The following is an 18510-nucleotide window of genomic DNA, read 5'->3' as shown; positions in this document are numbered from 1 at the left end:
TATTTATTTGTTTATGTAATTATTTTTAAAAAGTCAAATTTTTGCCTCCAACTGAATCATGTTTTGAAATATTTTCAAATAAAATTGATGTTTTGTTGATTCTTTTACATAGAAAATTTCAACGATTCCAAAGACATACGAGAGCGAAAAATAATCGCTTTTAATTATATGTTTATTTGGTTATTTATATTTAAACTGGTTTATATTTACACCAAAATAAATAATAAAAAAAAACTAAAATAAATTTAAACCAAAATAAAAAAAACTAAAGTTTTTTCCATCGTCGCAATGGCTTAATATTCCATCCATATAATTAATTAATAAGTGCAAGATTTTTGATCGTTAACTCGTCTAATCTGTATTAGACTTGCTTTATGCAACTACCGCAAAGCAATACACCAACATATTGTGTTGGGGAGTTACAAACAGTTTGATGAAATAGTTCTCGTCTAAACAGAAGAAAGGATTTTGGATGATAAGCACACAAGATAATTGGCAAAAATAAAATAAAAATAGTTAACGGAAAAGAATTTGTTTTGGAGAATACAATCAGATCAATAAATGCAGATTATGAAGATGTAGACTGACAAAACTTTAAGCGTTTCATTGTAGAATGTACTGGTGTACATTTACTTGATGTATTTATAGCTTTGCATTATTTGATAATCAATTGGATTATTAGCAGCTTATCACGCCCTAAGAATAACACCGTATTTCTTTTTTCTGTGTAAACAGTTATTAGTATAAATTGTAACTAAATGCAGAAAAGGTTTGAATATTGACTAGTATCTAAATATTTGGAAGTGCCCACATGGATGATGGTTAAAATATGAACTTGCTGAACGAAAACAGTTAAATTTTAATTGTGTTTTTAATTTAGTGTCAAAGATATTTAATGTTTATTTCTATCTGCAATACGTTTTTTAGTGTTCGCGGCGACTTTATTATTTGTTGTGTTTTTCCATTAACTGGAACAGTTTTTCAATAGCCTTCTTAATGCTCTCTGAATTGGTTACGTAATCACTAAGCTGGCTTCCTTCAGAAAAGTTTCCATGTTTTATGTGAGAATATTTTCAAGTTTCGTTCTGTCCTCGTGTTCATTTTGTTGAATGTATTCTACATCTTTCATTCTTTTCTCGAGTACACCAGTTTTGGTCAGAGAAATACCGACAATCCCCATCCATCCGTTGATCATCTGATGTAGGTGTGTATAAGTTTCCACCATCCCGAATGGATTATTAAGTGCTCAATACTACTGACAGACTTATTCAAACAGAAAGATGATTCATAGGAGTAAACTAGGCGACTTAAAAAAGTACGTCCTGATATGTACCTACTCGTATAGTAATCTGCGCATTTACAAAGTAAATTTGGCATCTCTGAAAAATTTGATTTTTTTCACTTGTATAGACTTTATTAATATGCTGTATATTTTACGATCACACTGTCCGTTGATGGAACAGAATGTATGTAAAAACCGTAACAAAACTAAGTTCTGAATTGAATTGCTTAATTTAACTCAGACAGCAATTATTTCATTCAGTTTAGCTATCAGAGCAGCAGATGCACACAAATAAATGGTTCGATGCATTTAAATGCGTTAGGGTTAATACCCTTATTGTTATTTATGAAAATAGTCCTCTAGACTTTGGAGTGGTTTTCGCTAATTTATACTTGTACAGGTGTATAAAGTCTGCACAAAAACATTGGCCTTTATTCGCTTTGCGCATTGCGATTTCGTCTGCTAAATGTAGATTGAATACATCTATGATTGACATTTTCAATAGCAAAAACTTACAGTCGCAACTTTATACCAACCTACTGATTTTATTTGTTATTTTGAAACAAATTTTCTTAGTTGTCTTGATACTTTAAAAACATTTGTAGACACTCATAAAATACTAAGATAATGTTGAAAGCTGGTTCTGGTAAAAATTAAATTGATTACATATATCTTGTTTAAATTATTGTTCATTTACATATGTCGTATTTGCAACGTTATAATTTGTCATCACTACCGGAGTACTGGCACACCAAATGGTGAGAAAATAATTAAATTAAACAGTAGGAGTAACTGGATATGGAGACAGGCGGCGAAGAACAAATGAGCTGCTGTAAATTAATTAATTAATGCTTAAATGGAGCGATATATTAGCTAAAGTAAAAAGACTTGATCGCACAATTTAAGCTTCCAAAGCAATCACCTGCAATGGATTTAATTAAATGTTACTAAGTGCAATTTAATGACGTAAAACTAAGAGAAAGTCTCTAGGTAGGCAAAGACTATACTTACAAATTATATATTTCCTATTAGTATTAGCATGGATTTTTCTAGAAACTGGGCTTTGTTTTCAGACTCTTCACAAATAAGAATAAAATACGGTAAACTTTACATTAGAAAAGGTACCTTGGCTATATCAAATCGCCAGTGCTATTTCTAGAAAATCTGAAATGTTTTCCAGTATTATTTCACGCTTTGTAAGTATTATGCTAATTGGATGGATTTAATATCGCCACAAAATTTCTGTATTTGTATTTATAAGTTGATCTTGAATCACTTCGGCTGCCAGACCTGTTGGTCGAAAGAAATTCGTGCTAAATTGCACGGTCGATATTTAGTCATTATTATTTTTACGGTTCATGCTTTCAATGACATTCGTAGTTGTATGAAAGTGTGGATTAAAATCATTGATTTTACGCCACGTCGATGTGACGCCGCAACTTTTGTTATGGTAAAAAGTGCTTTTGTAAAATGTAATTTTGTAATAACAAAAGCACTTTTGAATCCAAAAAGTGACTGAACAGGAAGCTTGGCATTCGGTTAAAGTAGATTAGTCGATACAAGTTTTAAAAATTATCGGGCTTAAAAGCTTTAAAAATAATTACATTGACATCAGCAAGAAGTTTTGATGTTTTTTTGAAAAACAACCGCAAATTAAAAAAAAAATGCTTAAAATTGGATTCAGAGTGTTACTTTAGCCAGTTTTGATTTTTAGTGATTTTAGCTAGAATTATTTTTTAAAGAGTCTATCTAACATAACAGAGGTGCACAAAAAATGAATAATTGTCTTGGAGTATTTGCTTGTTATTTTCATTGCATTACTTTTTCATCAGACTTTTTAAGTTTAAACTTTAATAAGTTGGTATATTTTATGGAAGTAGAATTAAAATATTTAACAGAAGTTGCAAGAATATGCATTTTATATTTCTTCAAGGTAGCTGTGATTTTGAGCCAACAATTTGATTACAATTAAAACAGTTTTAGTCTGATTTAAATTTTTAATCAAATATGTCAAAAGGAAGTTTTCGTCTCCATTAAGGTTTCAATTACCTATCCATCACATAGTACACTAGAGACGCGAAAATTAGCATATTTTTACTGTATATTCATTACATATTTCATCTGATTCGTAAAATGACCATAAATAGTAACAAAAAAATGTTTTAAATAAACGTTTAAATAAGTTTTCGCATTAGTTTATTTTTGTAACCACACTTTGATGCGCTTGTGTATTCAACTACTTAAGTCACGTTTCTAATTTAAATAACAAATGAATCAAAATGAACCGAAAAAATTAACAAGCATTGAGCTTGTATAAACTTCTATTTTATTTAAATTAAAACTTGTACGTTTTCCGAATGATTCTGGAAATTTCAAGCCCATGGTAACGAACACTCTTAAGCGACTTTTCAACTCCAGTTTTACCCTATAAAACTGTGATAATCGTTTTTTGCATAGTTGGTACTCACCAGGCAGTGAACATATCAGCGCCAAAAAAACAGAGACGTAAATATCCATATTAGAATCACAACTTTGCAAATAGTTCACTAATAATCTTCAACTTAACTCACGGATTATCCGTATTGTCCCAAAATCGTTTGTTCATTTTACTGTGACCAAAAAGAAATCATATTTTATTTTGTAAATGCTATTTGAACTAAATACAGTAATTTTCAATTGCCGCGCTCAACTTTTATTAATAAGTGCCATCCGGTGTTACTTTGGAGCCATTCTTTCATTTAAATCATCGCGCGGATACTGAAGTCGGATTGTAGATGTATGTGGTTGGCGTCGCGCCGCCAACACAAAACCGACGCCACTCCCATGGGGGCCGCATAATCTTAAATTTGTGGTCACAAAGTGATGAGTTAAAATTACTTTAATGCTGCGGAATGAATGGCCACACCATTTGGCAAATGTTTTCATTTTTGGTAGGGATAAGTAGAAATTTAATTGCGATCAAAAGCTGTTTAAATTGAGAAATAAAATATTTGTTTTGGATTTTCAAAGGTTAGTCAAAAATCATAGATCTTTACATAAACGCGTATTACTTTCATGTGTTTCAAGAACAACTTTTTGAAACCGATTTTTTTCAAATATATTTCCTGATGCTCCCGATTGCTTCTGATGTGGAATTTTCTAGTTTACAATTCAAATTATAACATTGTTACTTGCACACGTTGTTGGGACATCAGCGTACTTTTGCAGAAAATTTTATTATTTCATTTTTATTATTGGGATATTAGTACAAGAGTGGAGTTTTCAGTAGATATATATTAAATTAGACAACAAATAAAAAGCCTTCGTCTTGACCAATCTAGGCTTTGGGCAGCTGGTAATTCAAAACAGTGTTTTTACTTCGACTTTTTCCTCAGTGGATTATACTGGGATCTTACTGTCGAATCTTTGGTCTTACTGTAGCATTTGGGTTAATGGACAAGTCTATTGACCAATTGCGTTTAACGTTAACAGCACGTTTTCTTTGTATGTTTCTTCGAAGATCATCCCTTGACTAACAACTTTTCTTAGAGGTGTTTCTTGCGAAAATACGGTTTTTATTCATTTTTCGCTTAACAAAATTTGGAATATTCTTTTAAGAAAGCAGGCCACGCCATTTTACTTTCTAAATATTTCTCATCACGCCGAACTTGCGTAAACAAAAATCAATTCTTGAAGCATATGGAAAGAGTTTTTCAAATTTTCAYTAAAGCAGATAATAGGAAAATAATAGGARAAGCCTTAATAGGAAAAACGAAGCACGAAAAAGTTGTTGACTGATTCACAGTCATACATATAAAATTTTCCATTTTCCAAAATGTAGTTATTATTTATTAATAATATAGYGAAACATTTTAAAGTGTCACCCAAAAACACCTGTGTCTTTTTATATAAAAGTMGTTAACCAAACCAACCAGAACTAACAGAAATGAAAGTTGAACTTGAACACCCACAAAATAGGTCTAAGAAACAATAAAGTCGATACAATCAAAATATATGTAGATTAGGCAATTGATTGACCATTTTTTGTAACTGATTTTCCCAAGAAACACTACGAAAAATTGTTAAAACAGTAAAGAACGATCTACAAAGTAAAATCACTTTTAAATTCGAACGCGATACGAATATTAACTAGGTAATTATCGAAATTGGAACTGCAATGCACATTGCAATTTGTTTTTTTTTAATCAATATGCAATTGTATTTATGAAAGGTGAGGATACGGTTTAAATTCGAACGTCTCTGACAATCAAGAGCACACTTAAAATATTGTTGCAGTCTTTTTATCAAACTGTGAGATTTATTATGACTTTGAAACAATACAAAACTAACGAATGCAAACATTTTTAAAACGAATATGAACTGTAAGAAACAGCAAAACATTTTATTCTGACTTCGATTTCTTTTCCAAAAAGTCAAAGCTTTTTAAAAAAAAAATGTTTCGCTGTTGTTTCGTTTCATTTCAAAAACTGTAACTTCATCCTATGAATTACTATCTTTCTAGCGTTGCTTCTGAATAATTATTTAGTTCAGATTTGTAATTGACTGGGTAAATAATATAGTTTTTCTGTACCAAATTGATTTTTTGTGTTTCCTGTTGTGATTTTGCCTTGATCATGTTCTCGGCAACCTCATAAGAAATTTACGGGATTATTGACCTGTAGCTAAATTGTATAGCGTGAGACCGAACATGATGGTAAAAATTTATAGCTTGGCAAAGGGCGCGATGGCGTTARGGGGGATAACTGCCCTTTACTTACGATAATTAACGTTTAGRTACATACATAATATGAAACTATCACATRAAGTTATATTTTAGTTATTTAGGCCCTACTGGTTTGTTTTCCGAATGTTTCATTGATAATTTGTATTTTAACTACAGAATTGAAATATCAACCATGTGCGTTGATGGAAAGATGTAATTCTATTTTGATTAATTGTTAACACATTTAAAGTTTTGTTAAAAAACATTTCACATGTGTCATAAGATTTGTGTATTGTTCTTAGTTGCCTAAGCCTGTCACATTTCATTATAATATTCCAAGCGGTTTCCGATATATTAATAAAAAAGGTAAAATAAAATTTTAACATCCTGTATATCGGAAACTAATGATTTGTGGAACCTGGTCTATTAACAAAATATATTCAAAATTACTTGCACTATCACCCATGCCGAAAAAAATCCGCTTAGTTCCACATGATATCTAAAATCGACCCCAAGTTAACAATGAAATGATTCAATAATTTCTTCTATAATCCATGAAAATAACCCAAACTTGTCTTTCAAAAAATTAACACATTACCCACAAAGGCAAACTTGACTACCAAATTTGACATCTAATTGTGTACGTTGTATATTTTGTACCCTCTGTATAGTATAAAGTTTGAAAATATCGGAGATAAAACTGCTATAATTGGCCATAGACAAAAATCATAATTTTAAAGCAATTTAACATTCCTAAACCACTAGCAAACTGGAAAACTTGTAATACCGATGTACATGAATAACCAGAAAAACTGAAGTTTACATTATAAATATCTAGTACATTTTTATTACTAGAGTGAAGCTACGTAGAAGTATATTTTGATTCATTTAAACTTAGGCAATTCTGCAAATGCATATTGCTTGCAACTATTTGACTATAACTTTTCAAAATAATAACTACTAATCTCGATTTATTTATTGATTGAAGGTTTGCGTTCATTTAAAATAATTCAATCATATGAATAGCTAAACTAAACTTTTTCTTTAATTACCTGTTTTATTTAAACGAAAAACCTTATTTTTTCATTACTTCTTGCAAAAGATTAATAAACTATGCCAATTATATTCTCATGCTTCATTCATTCTCTGCTTAAATCGTTCAAATAAGTGAAGCTTCTTTGATGTGCAGCAGTTGTGAATCCAAATGAGTCAAGGTGTTATTAAGCTCAACAAGGCTTAATTAGTCGGTCAAATTACACCACTATAACACAATAACAAAATGGGAAATATTCATTCGGACCTTATTTATGGAACTTTTTAACAAGCTGAGAAGGCGGCAGTTATTTTGTGCTTTATTTAAGTAGGGAAATTATTGTCGGCTTCAAGTAAATAATTATAGTATTTGCTCTGTGTGGAATATTACTACGTTGAGATAAAAAAACTTAACACTTTTAGGGCAAATTGTGATTGAATTGGTCTTGTACGATAAGGCTGCTTTTTTCAAATAACATTTAAAATCCTACGAAAAACGGTAATTTCTATTTTTCGTATATAACTTTTTATAAAACTTATTTGTACATTGGATGAGACTACTTTAAGCCTTATATTTTCAGAGTTGTGAATAATTATCTAAGCCTACTTAAAATTTATTATTTATTTATTTTTAATTGAATATCATTCCCTGTGACGTTGGCTACAATTTTATTGATTAATTTGAAACTTGCGTTTTTAAAAACACTTTTATTTCAAAATTAATACAATTTTTATGATATGGATTTTAAATGTATGTGACCGAACCTAACCGTAGACTGACTATCTTTAAGCTAAATTCTCATTTCTGCTGTTTCTACTTTTATAGTAAAATCATGCTGATCATAGCAGAAACGATACTAAGTCTTATTTTAAATGTTTAATGGGCGTAAGTAGCCATATAATTCTACGGATAAATCTTCAATAACCAAATTGGTCTTTGTTGTAATGCGTAATTTCTACAGTTTGCTGACACAATTGACTACTAATAAAACAGTAAGAGCTTTAATATTTCCTGGCGCACTGATGTTCGAAATTACTACTCACTTAAAATATGATTCTACATTTATTAACTTGTATATAAAACACTCCAGATATTTTCTGAAAAATCCGCTATGATTAAAAGTTGTTGACAAACAGCTCGATTTAGAATGTTTAATTTAGAAATTTTATTTTTAGTACACCGAATAAACATAACTTTTTATGATATATTGGGAAGTCAGCCATAAATATGTAGGAAAAGATGCAATACGCTAATATATTGTATGTATACATATAGATATATTAAATCTAAAATTAAAATTTTGTTTGAATCCGAGGTAGTGGCTTGATAACATGTTAGGTAATGGATACACAAAAATAATCAGTAGAAACACTAACGAACTTCTCTTTATAAATTGCTATGAAGGGCCAAACACCAAAACTTAAATATTTATGTAGCATACGCATATACGCGTTTTCCATATTGTCAAGAATAATTCTGTTAATTATCAGGACAGGCTTCAATTCAATTACAATAATAAATGTAATTAAAAAAGTATTGTATTGGTATACCTATTTCGTAGTAATTTTAATAAAATAATAAAATCAATTTTCTTCTATTGCCTTCTTACAAAACGAGTTATGGTTTCGTCCAGTTCAATCGGTATGGTTTTGTGAACGTGGAGAAGTGCTAGTCCAGTTAAGCGCTCTTTTGCAATTGAAGCTCTAAAAAATTTCGGAGAAAAAAATTCAAAGAAAAATAGCTGAAAGTAAAAGAAATCAATATAAACAATATTTTATTCGCTTTGTGTCCAAAATGGACAAAATTAATACTCCAAATGTATGCCAAGGCTTAAAGCAGCAACAACGCTACACGTGTAAGTAAAAATATTTAAGTATCTGAACAAAGAATTCTAGTCTCTTCCTACATTTGATTGTCCTGACTAATCACCTGTTAGGCCTAATTAATTTTAGAATGTTTTAAAGTGTTGTAATTGTGATGTATTTTAATGTGTGATATGATGAGGCTGTTGACGAACTGTGATTGTTTTTTAAATTAATGATTTTTTTTAAACTATGTTATTTTAGAAAAACTAATGATGGTGGAAAAATACACTGAAATGTATTTTAATTGATAAATTAAGACAATAAATGACTGAAACCCAGGAATTAATTTTGATTTACTATTTACATTGCAAGTAATCACTCAATGGTGTTTTTCTTGGTAAATGTCATGTTTCGCCCGTTCTGGATTTCGATAATAAAGAGTTATACGATAATAATAGTTAGTGGCGTTTTTTTGCAGAAATGCCTTCTACGACCATTTTCCTATGCTTGAAAATCCACCAGTCTTCCCTTAAAATAGAAAATCCATTAAGAAAGTGTTAGAAGCTGTGGTGTTAGTAGAGGAATTTACATACTTAGTAAAGGGAGGTTTGGAATTTTTAACGAAATGCAGAAGGTCTCAAAACTAGATAATGGTTGAATTAAACGGTTCTCATGAGCGATAGCAAGTGTTTGCAAAGTTTGAATTATTTTCACTCAGCTTTTCAGCATTAGCCAGTCAGGTTTCCGCAGTGGATTGTTTTTAAACAAAACTTGATAAGTCAATCAGCTTAAAAGTCTTCAAAATAAATACATCAACACTAATGTTCTTCTGTTGTAAATAATTATTTTTGCTGTATTCAAATTTCAAAATAGCGCAGAGTGCCTAAATGTAGGTGGCATTACTTGCAGAGGCTGCAAGGGATCCTGGACTAGGTACCTACTTATTGAGATAATGGCCGGTTTTTGCCAAATTTTACACTCTAAATAAATTAGTGTTTCCAAACTATTCGTGCTAGGGAATTTCAGCGGCCAGGATTCGTCCGATTTGTTTCAGATTTTTTTCCATTCCTCGCCCTTCAGGCTGTAACTGGTCCATATCAAGATTTTAAGCAGACTAACAGCCACTATATCAATTTTTTGAGAAAAAGTTGGGGTTTTAGGGAATTTTCGACGATCTGGATCCGTCCAGCATTTAACCTTGTGTAGAAGTAGATAGCAATCAGGGTTGTAGTTTTTCTTTGATAGCATTGTTGAGTTTATGAAGCGAATTTTACATAACGGCTTTTTCGAAATTATATCGATCCTGTTTTCGTATGTATTAGAATTTTCTTCAGCTAAAACAGGAAACTTTTTAAATGCTTCAAAATTCTTCACTAATTCACTAATAACAGCGTTTTCTCGCCTTTGGAGTTTATCGGCGTTTCCTTTGTCGAAAATCTGAATATTTGATATACATTTTCCGTTCATAAAGCTTATGAACGTATTTGTCTCTTTTGTAGACAACACTGGAATTGTTTTCTCTTTGTATCTGTGTCATTCGTGTATCTTTATAGGTATCTGTAAAAGTGGGCATAGGAAGGTCATATTCTTTCAAATATGTTTTTTGCGACATTTTGTATTTCATGTACAATTCCACTTTATAAATGATTATTTACAATTTTTATGGGCTCTACCACAATAATAGTTTTCTGCAGTTTCAAATTTCGTATATTTAAAGAACTGCTTCCAGTTGGACTTGATCAAGTGCTGCGTATTGAGAGCAATATTTTCAAATATCGCTGGGATAATTTGTCAGTGTAAAACACGCTTGTGAAAAAGTGGCAATATTACTGCGACTTTTTAAAGATACTGTTTTGAGATAAAATGTTTATCATTGATCAATTATCTTGCAAATACACCTTTACAATACAAAATATTGAATAAAGCACGCTGAATATTTATTGTGAAACGTTTTTTTTGCTATAAATTCTTTCGATTCATACAATCACAATAAATTTTATGACTAGTCAATAAATGTATTCAATACTCTGAGTAGATGCTTGTTCATGTATCTGCTTCTGTCTTTGGCCCACAAAAAGTCCATGTGTGACCAACTAGACTTGGCAGGCGGTTTGCTAATAGAACAACATCCTAAAAAATACAAAATAATTAATTCAAAAGTACAATAAAAGCAACTAACTATTAATTAGTAAAAACACTTTGTTGAGCACTATTTTACTGGATTTTTTGCTGTTACCTCTATGGTTGCCATAATATCAGCCTCACCATAAAACAATGCAATTGGACACGCCATGTTATTAAAATTATATTCTGATGCTATAGAGGAATTATATCTTTCCTTGTTTTCTTTTGCACCCCAGTCGTACCTCGCAAATTTCCCTAAAATAGATTAAATCCGTTAAAGAGATTGAAAGCCAATGCAAATTAAATATATGTGAAATTTAACTATCCCGAGACTAAAGTGTAACAATTTTTTTCAAGGACCTTTGAAATTTTTGTTATTTATTAGCTTAATTCCACTAATTGCACATTAATTCATTTAAATACCATGGTTAATTAGTTCGACTGTAGACACATAATGTAATTTAACACATCAACTAAATGTCGAATCAATCAATCAATTAATTGCTGAGATCCTGACTAATTTGGCACTTGAAAGCGACAAAAATTATGGAGCTTGATAAATTAATATTTATTATTTGGAATTGACAAWTTGTATAGAATTGTCGTCCACTTGGTAAAAGAAAATACATAATCACTCTTGGTCGTTCCCTAYAAAATAGCCTGATAAATSTTTAATTTTTAAAATTARGTAGTAGTTAATTTTATCTACATTTATACACGTTTCTACAATACACTTTATAGGGATGGCCGATTYAACCGTTTTTTTTGGAACCGTCTCATAAAACCGAAACAGTTGTGCGCACTTCGCACCAGCTGCAGCCGTTTGCCAATTTGAAGGTTGTTTTTGGAACCGTCTCATAAACTTGAAAAAGTGGTTATATGTAAAAAGTGCATCAGTCTTTATCTATGGGTTCGGGTCAGCACAGAAGCGATGCGGTATCGTCGAGCGCTCTATCCAGTTGCAGCACTTTCACTAACGATTGTTTATTGTGTATCACTTTTCGATTATAAGAATTACAGTTCAGTTCTCCAGGAACCAGCGAAAATTTGTTTAGTTGCTGCGATGATATAAATCAGCGTTTTTAGTCTACGAGTATGTAGTTTTCTGACATTCTGTAATAAATCTTAAAACAAGGGATTTCTCTCAAGAAATTTAGCTCCGGAGGTAATGGGCATATAATGCTCATAACCAGCAAACTAAGWAGAATGTAAGCTTGCCTATGAGCTACGAGCAAACTRAGAGTCTGAGASATAAATTCCATCATAGTTGAAATGTAAAATAACAAACGTTTTAAGCAGAATGTGCACCTGCATTTAAGCAAGCTGGCCATTTTTAAATATAAATTMAATCAGAGATTAAATAAAAGTTATTTGAATAGTAATAAACGTTGTAAGGTCGACATATTTTTTTTAAATTATTTTTTGRTGGGACCAAACTTAAGTCGAGTAATACTTCGTTCAGATTTGCCAAACACGCATATCTGTTTGTTGTTATTGTGGATTATTTAATGTTATTGTGAAAAGAAATGCAAGAGATTATTTTCTAAAGCGGGTGCTATTATAAACGCGCGAAGAACTAGAATCAGAAAAAGCACCTGCAAAAAATTTATTCTTAAATGTTAATTCATTTTTAAATGAAAATGATATTTTTAAACATTTTCGCATATAGTTTATTTATTATTATAGTTATAGTTTTATTATTATCAGTTTTTTGTTCTTTAAGTAGTTACCTTGGACCTATTTTTTGTTTYTRATTTTAGACTATTTTATTTTAAGTTTACCAATGTTAAGAATTATGTTTTTAATAAAGGAAATTATTATATGTCATCACTATTTGTACTATCATCATCATTCTGCATTTTTAATGAAAAATTTAAAAAGTAACATGTTCCTGGTGGAACCCCATTTTGAAACCTATTCCCAAGGTGAAACTGGAACGTTGTAACCCGTTCAAGAAAAATAACCGTCTATCACACCTCTATGAACACTTGAAATGTAAAATAACAGACGTTTTAAGCAGAATGTGCACCTGCATTTAAGCAAGTTGGCCATTTTTAAATATAAACTCAGTGAGAGATGAAATTAAAGTTATTTGAATAGTAATAAACGTTATAAGGTCGACATATTTTTTTTAAATTATTTTTTGGTGGTATCAAATTAAGTCGAGTAATACTTCGTCCAAGTTTGCCAAACACGAATATCTGTTTGTTGTTACTGTGGTTTATTTAATGTTATTGTAAAACCAAAATGCGAGAGATTATTTTCTAATGCGGGTGTATCACAAGCGAGCTAAGAACTAGCATCAGCAAAAATAGTCTGCAATCTGCATTTTGTACCTATTACCACGGTGAAACTGGAACGTTGTTTCCTGTTACAGAAAAATAGCCGTTTATCACACCTCAAACACTTTAATGCGTCTCGTAGACACATGCTTGAAATAGTACTGCTACATTTTTGGCTCAGAACAAATCAGAGAAGAAACTGTTATTAACATAAAAGTCTGGTTTCTTTGTTATGAAAACTCAAAGTTCTTCTACAAAACTATGTTTTTTTTATTCGGAAAAATTAAACTATGAATTGTAATAATACTTGCTCTGGATTTGCTACCTAAGCTTCATATTTTGACAAAGTTACCGTGTAAATCCGCATTGTCTTTTGGAAATCACTTATGCATTTTTGTTGGTCGAATTATTAGGGATTTCTTCAAGGGTTTCGAATCATTTGCATAAACAAAGTGTATCAATTTATTTGCTTTTTTCTTACGAATTCATGCATTAACTGCGAATGTTTTAGTATGCGATAATGTTTTGTTCTAATACAATAGTTCTCAAACCATTGTAGTTAATCTGATACTTTCACAAATTTGTTTCAAAATGAATTTGCTGATAAAGATATGACCGTCTTGATGTAAATCCAAGTCATAGTCACATTACTGTTGTCGGTTGTTCTGTTGTAATCGGTCCATCGATAGAGGCCGTAAAAGCGCAATTTTTTGGAGACCCAGGCAAAATAGTAATTCTTTTGCGATCTGTTCACCGATTACCCAAACATCTCAACAAACATCTTYTGTCTTCAACAATGTCAGATAAGATTGTATTTTAGGAAAGTGRTTGAATAATCGATCAGTACCATTTTGATCATGTGSTTATGGGACATCCTGTATAATCAAAATTTCTAAAAACAGCTTAAAAAGCTCTTTCTGCATATTTCAAGCATTTACCTTAAAATTTKATTGTGATACTAAATACTTSKATATTGTTCATCATAGTAACYGAAAATTGAATAAAACTTTTKAGAAAGTCTCACTTAGGAGTTTGTACTARATTGCTTTATTATAATTATTGCTTATTCGCAAGGAATGTCGTTTTATACAAAATATTTCTTTTTCGCTACCATAAATCGACCAATGATAAGTCCTCAGACTGTACTCTTTAAAACTCTTCTGTRGYCATGCTAAAATTAACTCAGATATTAAATCAGCGTACCAGTGTTTTTGAAAATGTATAATACGAATTTTKTGATGTCAGTTCMAAWTCCAAAGCGTTTTTCCATCATATAAACTGACAAATTTCGTGTGCAAATTAGAGCGCTTCTTCCACATACATAATTTCTGTTCTAAGTTTTTACCTGTTACTACTAATTGAGCAAAATGCGAAGCCTGATAAATTGACGCTCCAGCAGGACCAGTACTTGCTATCATGGCAGTWGCAGACTGTAAATTATAACATATAAGCAAATATGAATAACCCGATTGATGACATAAATTATTAACATATTTCAAACATTATTGCTAGAAGTAAAGATCGAAAAGTCTAAAATGTAAAGGAACAGTTAAATAGTAAATTGAATACTTCTCACTGGTTCCAGTTGATCCGGTGTATAACCGGACATTGCCACTAACGCATTTGAACACAGAACTCTTGTAATTGATTGCTCTTCGCACAAGGTTGTGCTGATGTGCTGCATTATCTCGTTCGAAAGTAGGTACTTGGGTATAATCTCGTATATTCCTAAAGATTCAGCAAGTGACTAAAATGTAAAAAAATATGCAATATGTTGCCCGAAAATTGCAAAACTATGTAGAAGCCGTTCTAAATTAGGATAGCACGAGAACTAAATGGTTATTAGTGAAAAATGTTGCCTACTGTCTGAGCTGTGAAAAACTTGCTTTATGGTTGGATTCATGTTGTTTAAGGAAACTGAAAAACATTCAAAATTTATGAGTTTTTTAAGAACATATTAAGCAGAGTAGCTAAGGTTGCTCATGCTTAGTTGCATTCGAACTCGACGTTCTGAAAATAAGCAGCGTATTTACGAGCCATTAAAATAGATGTTCATATAATGAATATCACATTGTGTATAATATCTGGAAAGGCAAAGTAAATCTTAATTCCATATAACAAATGTTAATAACGGCTTGAATAAAAATGATAAATTTCGCATTCATAGTATCTGCATAACAAAAATAAAAAACGTAGATAAGTAAAGTTTAATATTTAAATGTCAAATCTAATAATATGTGCGTACTAGTTTTCGTTTATATTTTGTTCAACATGTTTTCAAAAATTCACAACTTGCTCTGTTTTGTTCTATCCCATTTTATTTATGATAGCATATTGATGGGCTTTCGCACTGGTCTGGCTGATCGTCTCTCTGTCAGGAAACTACAAAGTATGTCGTGAATTTTTTTCCAATTCTCTCTGATTCTAATCTTTAATCATGGTTTATATACAGGATGTCCCGTAAGCACATGATCAAAAGGGTACTGCGATATTCTTTGGATTAAAACAGGACGATCTGACCCAACTTTTATTATCAAAAATTGTTTGGCCCCTCTGCTGTTGATGGTCAAGTTCTTTAGAAAATTATCTTTATAATAAGTGTGCCAAATTATAAAACAATCTGATAACCAACAAAAAAGTTCCAAAAACTTGTTTTTTAAGTAAAGTTTTAACGCCCTGTCTATCCGTTATTATGGAGTTTTCACAAAAACGTTATAGGAACTTGTCACACTAATTTTGGCTGTAAATTTGCCTCGTTAAGTGTTTGGTCGCACCCTTTCCGGACACTCTGTAAACCCTTTCTGGACGCACTGTATAAGCGGGTAGCCGACTTAAATGTACGTAGCGAGATATATCCTATATCCCACTATAGAACTTTATAAAATAATGTACCTATATTCTATCTTATTTGTGCACGCTTGCAAATATAATGCATCTTTTTCTTTCACAAATATGGTTCTACAGGTGATTCTTTTTGAGAAAATTATACTCGTTTTCGATTATAGAGGATTTAAATACTAATTCCTATCATGTTCCGCAATACCGGGGGAGTTGAATTGTCTATATTTAAAGATCAGACTAATATCAATATTTATATTTAAAGGACAAAACAGAACTTTAAAAGTGGAAAATTGGTCAAACTCAACATGGGTACCACTTACTTGTAAGTATTTATATGCTGGCGCTATAACTCGAATAGTCGGCTCTCTAATGTGGGACAAAAGGACGGAGGGCGCTAAGCCAACCATAATATTAATTTTATTATTATATTCAGGTTTCTCAGCCACCATGACAAAGAATGTAGTTGTCCCTTGCGAGTGACCGATGAAATGCAATTTTTCTTTTCCAGTAATGTTAAGTATGTAATCAATGGTAGCTGGCAAGTCGTAGTATCCTATTTCATGAAATCTAAAACATAATTGTCTATTAAACCATTTGAGATTTCCACATTTGAATTTGTTTTAATTGAAATATTTTCTTTTAGCGGAATTCGTGTGTTATTTAAAATTTTTAGATGCTCACAAATTTTATTTTGTGAAAAATGTGCTTAATACTTCTAATGCTTATATTGCAATTGGCATAATTGAAGGGATTTGAGCAAAAAACATATAGTTATTGTAATATATTCAGTCGCAAGTTGAAAAACATGCTTTCAATAATTTTTGGTATTTTTAAATTGTCCATAAATTTTCCCCGAAAATTGGAATTTAATTCTAGAAATTATGGACATTTATTGACGAACTAGCGAAATGAGGAAACACTTTGTATTACAGAAAAAAAAATGGTGACTGGACTTGCACTGTACTACTTCTACTTTTGTCAGTAAAACTTTCAATTTGTTTCGGACATGTTACGTTACGTTACCAACAATAAAGCAACAATATTTAAAACATTATCTTGATATTTATATAAAATAAAAAAAATACATTTTAATTATGAGTCATGATTGGAAGACTTCTCAGTGTTATTTTCATTTGCTTCTTCAACAATGAGTGTGCGATCTGTACGAGAACTAGGCTCCGGTTCTATTCCTGGAAAAAGAATCTTTTCTCATCAATACTTTTTTGAAGCTGTTCAAATAGTATATACATATTCTGTAGAGAGCCGTAGAGCTGGAAATACTCCAATTGCTAAATTCCGGAGAATGCGGAATTCCGGGAACAGTGCGATCTTGCAGGTGATAACCAGTTTGACTTTGCACGATTCATGTGGCCAATACCCATGGATTCCGCTGTATCAGCAGCCAAGGAATACAGCCAATCATCATTTATCAAGAATCATCACGCCTTTCTCATACCGTTGAAATCATGTTCAATTCAGTCAGAGTACAACCACGGTAAAGTACACTTGTAACAATTATTTAGTAATAAAATTAATTTTTAAAAACGGTTTGTCATTCTTCAAGGAGTTAACTCACGTGATACTCAACAAAAACATCAGAAGTGAGTTGACATAAAATTCCCTAGGTTTTAGTACTCATCCATTCTAAAAAATCTCTCTTTTTCTCGGAAAATTTATTCTCAACTTCTCAATGTTTACTCTCGGCTTCTACGACTTCCCCTTTCTCTCTCGACACTACCAGTGAACGGTCATATTGCTGAGTTGACTATTTTATATCTTTTCACAAATTCCCTCCAACTAATTGGGCCCTGCAAGCCGATACATTTTGATCCTGCAACCCGGACCCTTTTGGTATTACGAGATCCTACATTCAGGTCCTGCGAGCGGACTCATTGTGGCTTTGCGAGACCCAACAGGAGCCTCTCAGTTCTTCAAAATTGATGGCTTCGTAGAAATCATCACAAATTGATTGTGTACAATTCGAAAATATGTCCACGCTTTCTTTGCTGCTTTAGTTGTCACTGAGGCCTTGCAAAGCGGCATGAAAGGGCTTTCCAACATGTGTGATGGTTGTTCAGGAWGGCAGGACACWTTTTGGGAATGCATTTAAGAGWAGTAAAATGTGGTTGAACTTACAAAAACGCCTCATTGCTTCWACYTTATTTGAAATACATAATCTTGCAAATTTATCAGCTTTCCTTCGACATCCGGTTCAAGATCTAGTTGATTCACGTTCTCAAGAGAAGAAAACAACCTGCATGCTACTGCAAACTATATATTTTAAAATATCAATTGCAATATTTTCCTTCAGTGGCTGTGAATTGTGTTCAGTGGTACACAAGAAAACTTTGGAATTGTTGTTTTTAATCTTCCCTATAAGTGCAAAATCTTGATCGCATCCAGTTATCGTCGTTAATGTTTTACTGTACACATTAGTAGCT

General features: G+C 31.5%; 2 protein-coding genes across 2 annotated transcripts in view; both read right to left on the bottom strand.

Moving 5' to 3' along the window:
• The window catches only part of LOC109533651, a 24994-nt gene extending 20870 nt beyond the window's left edge, over window positions 1-4124 (bottom strand). The window contains exon 1 of the mRNA XM_019899030.2: window positions 3751-4124. Within this exon, the coding sequence (XP_019754589.2) occupies window positions 3751-3799 (49 nt within the window). The 5' untranslated portion in view covers window positions 3800-4124. The remainder of the gene's footprint in view (window positions 1-3750) is intronic.
• Window positions 4125-10737: 6613 nt separating this feature from the next.
• LOC109533641 (lipase 3) lies at window positions 10738-16636 on the bottom strand (the record flags this gene model as incomplete). Its single annotated transcript, XM_048666014.1, is given in 5 exon segments — window positions 10738-10952; window positions 11059-11201; window positions 14574-14658; window positions 14805-14975; window positions 16390-16636. Coding segments are annotated over 5 exon segments (733 nt in total), but the record flags the coding sequence as incomplete, so codon positions are not given.
• Between the last annotated feature and the right edge of the window lie 1874 nt (window positions 16637-18510).

Source organism: Dendroctonus ponderosae, unplaced genomic scaffold, assembly GCF_020466585.1.
Source record: "Dendroctonus ponderosae isolate FM_Combo_2020 unplaced genomic scaffold, Dpon_F_20191213v2 Dpon_F_20191213_4, whole genome shotgun sequence".
In the NCBI taxonomy this organism is placed as follows: Eukaryota; Metazoa; Arthropoda; class Insecta; order Coleoptera; family Curculionidae; genus Dendroctonus; species Dendroctonus ponderosae.
Note: the sequence above shows the minus strand (reverse complement) of the source record. Positions and strands in the feature narration are given on the sequence as shown.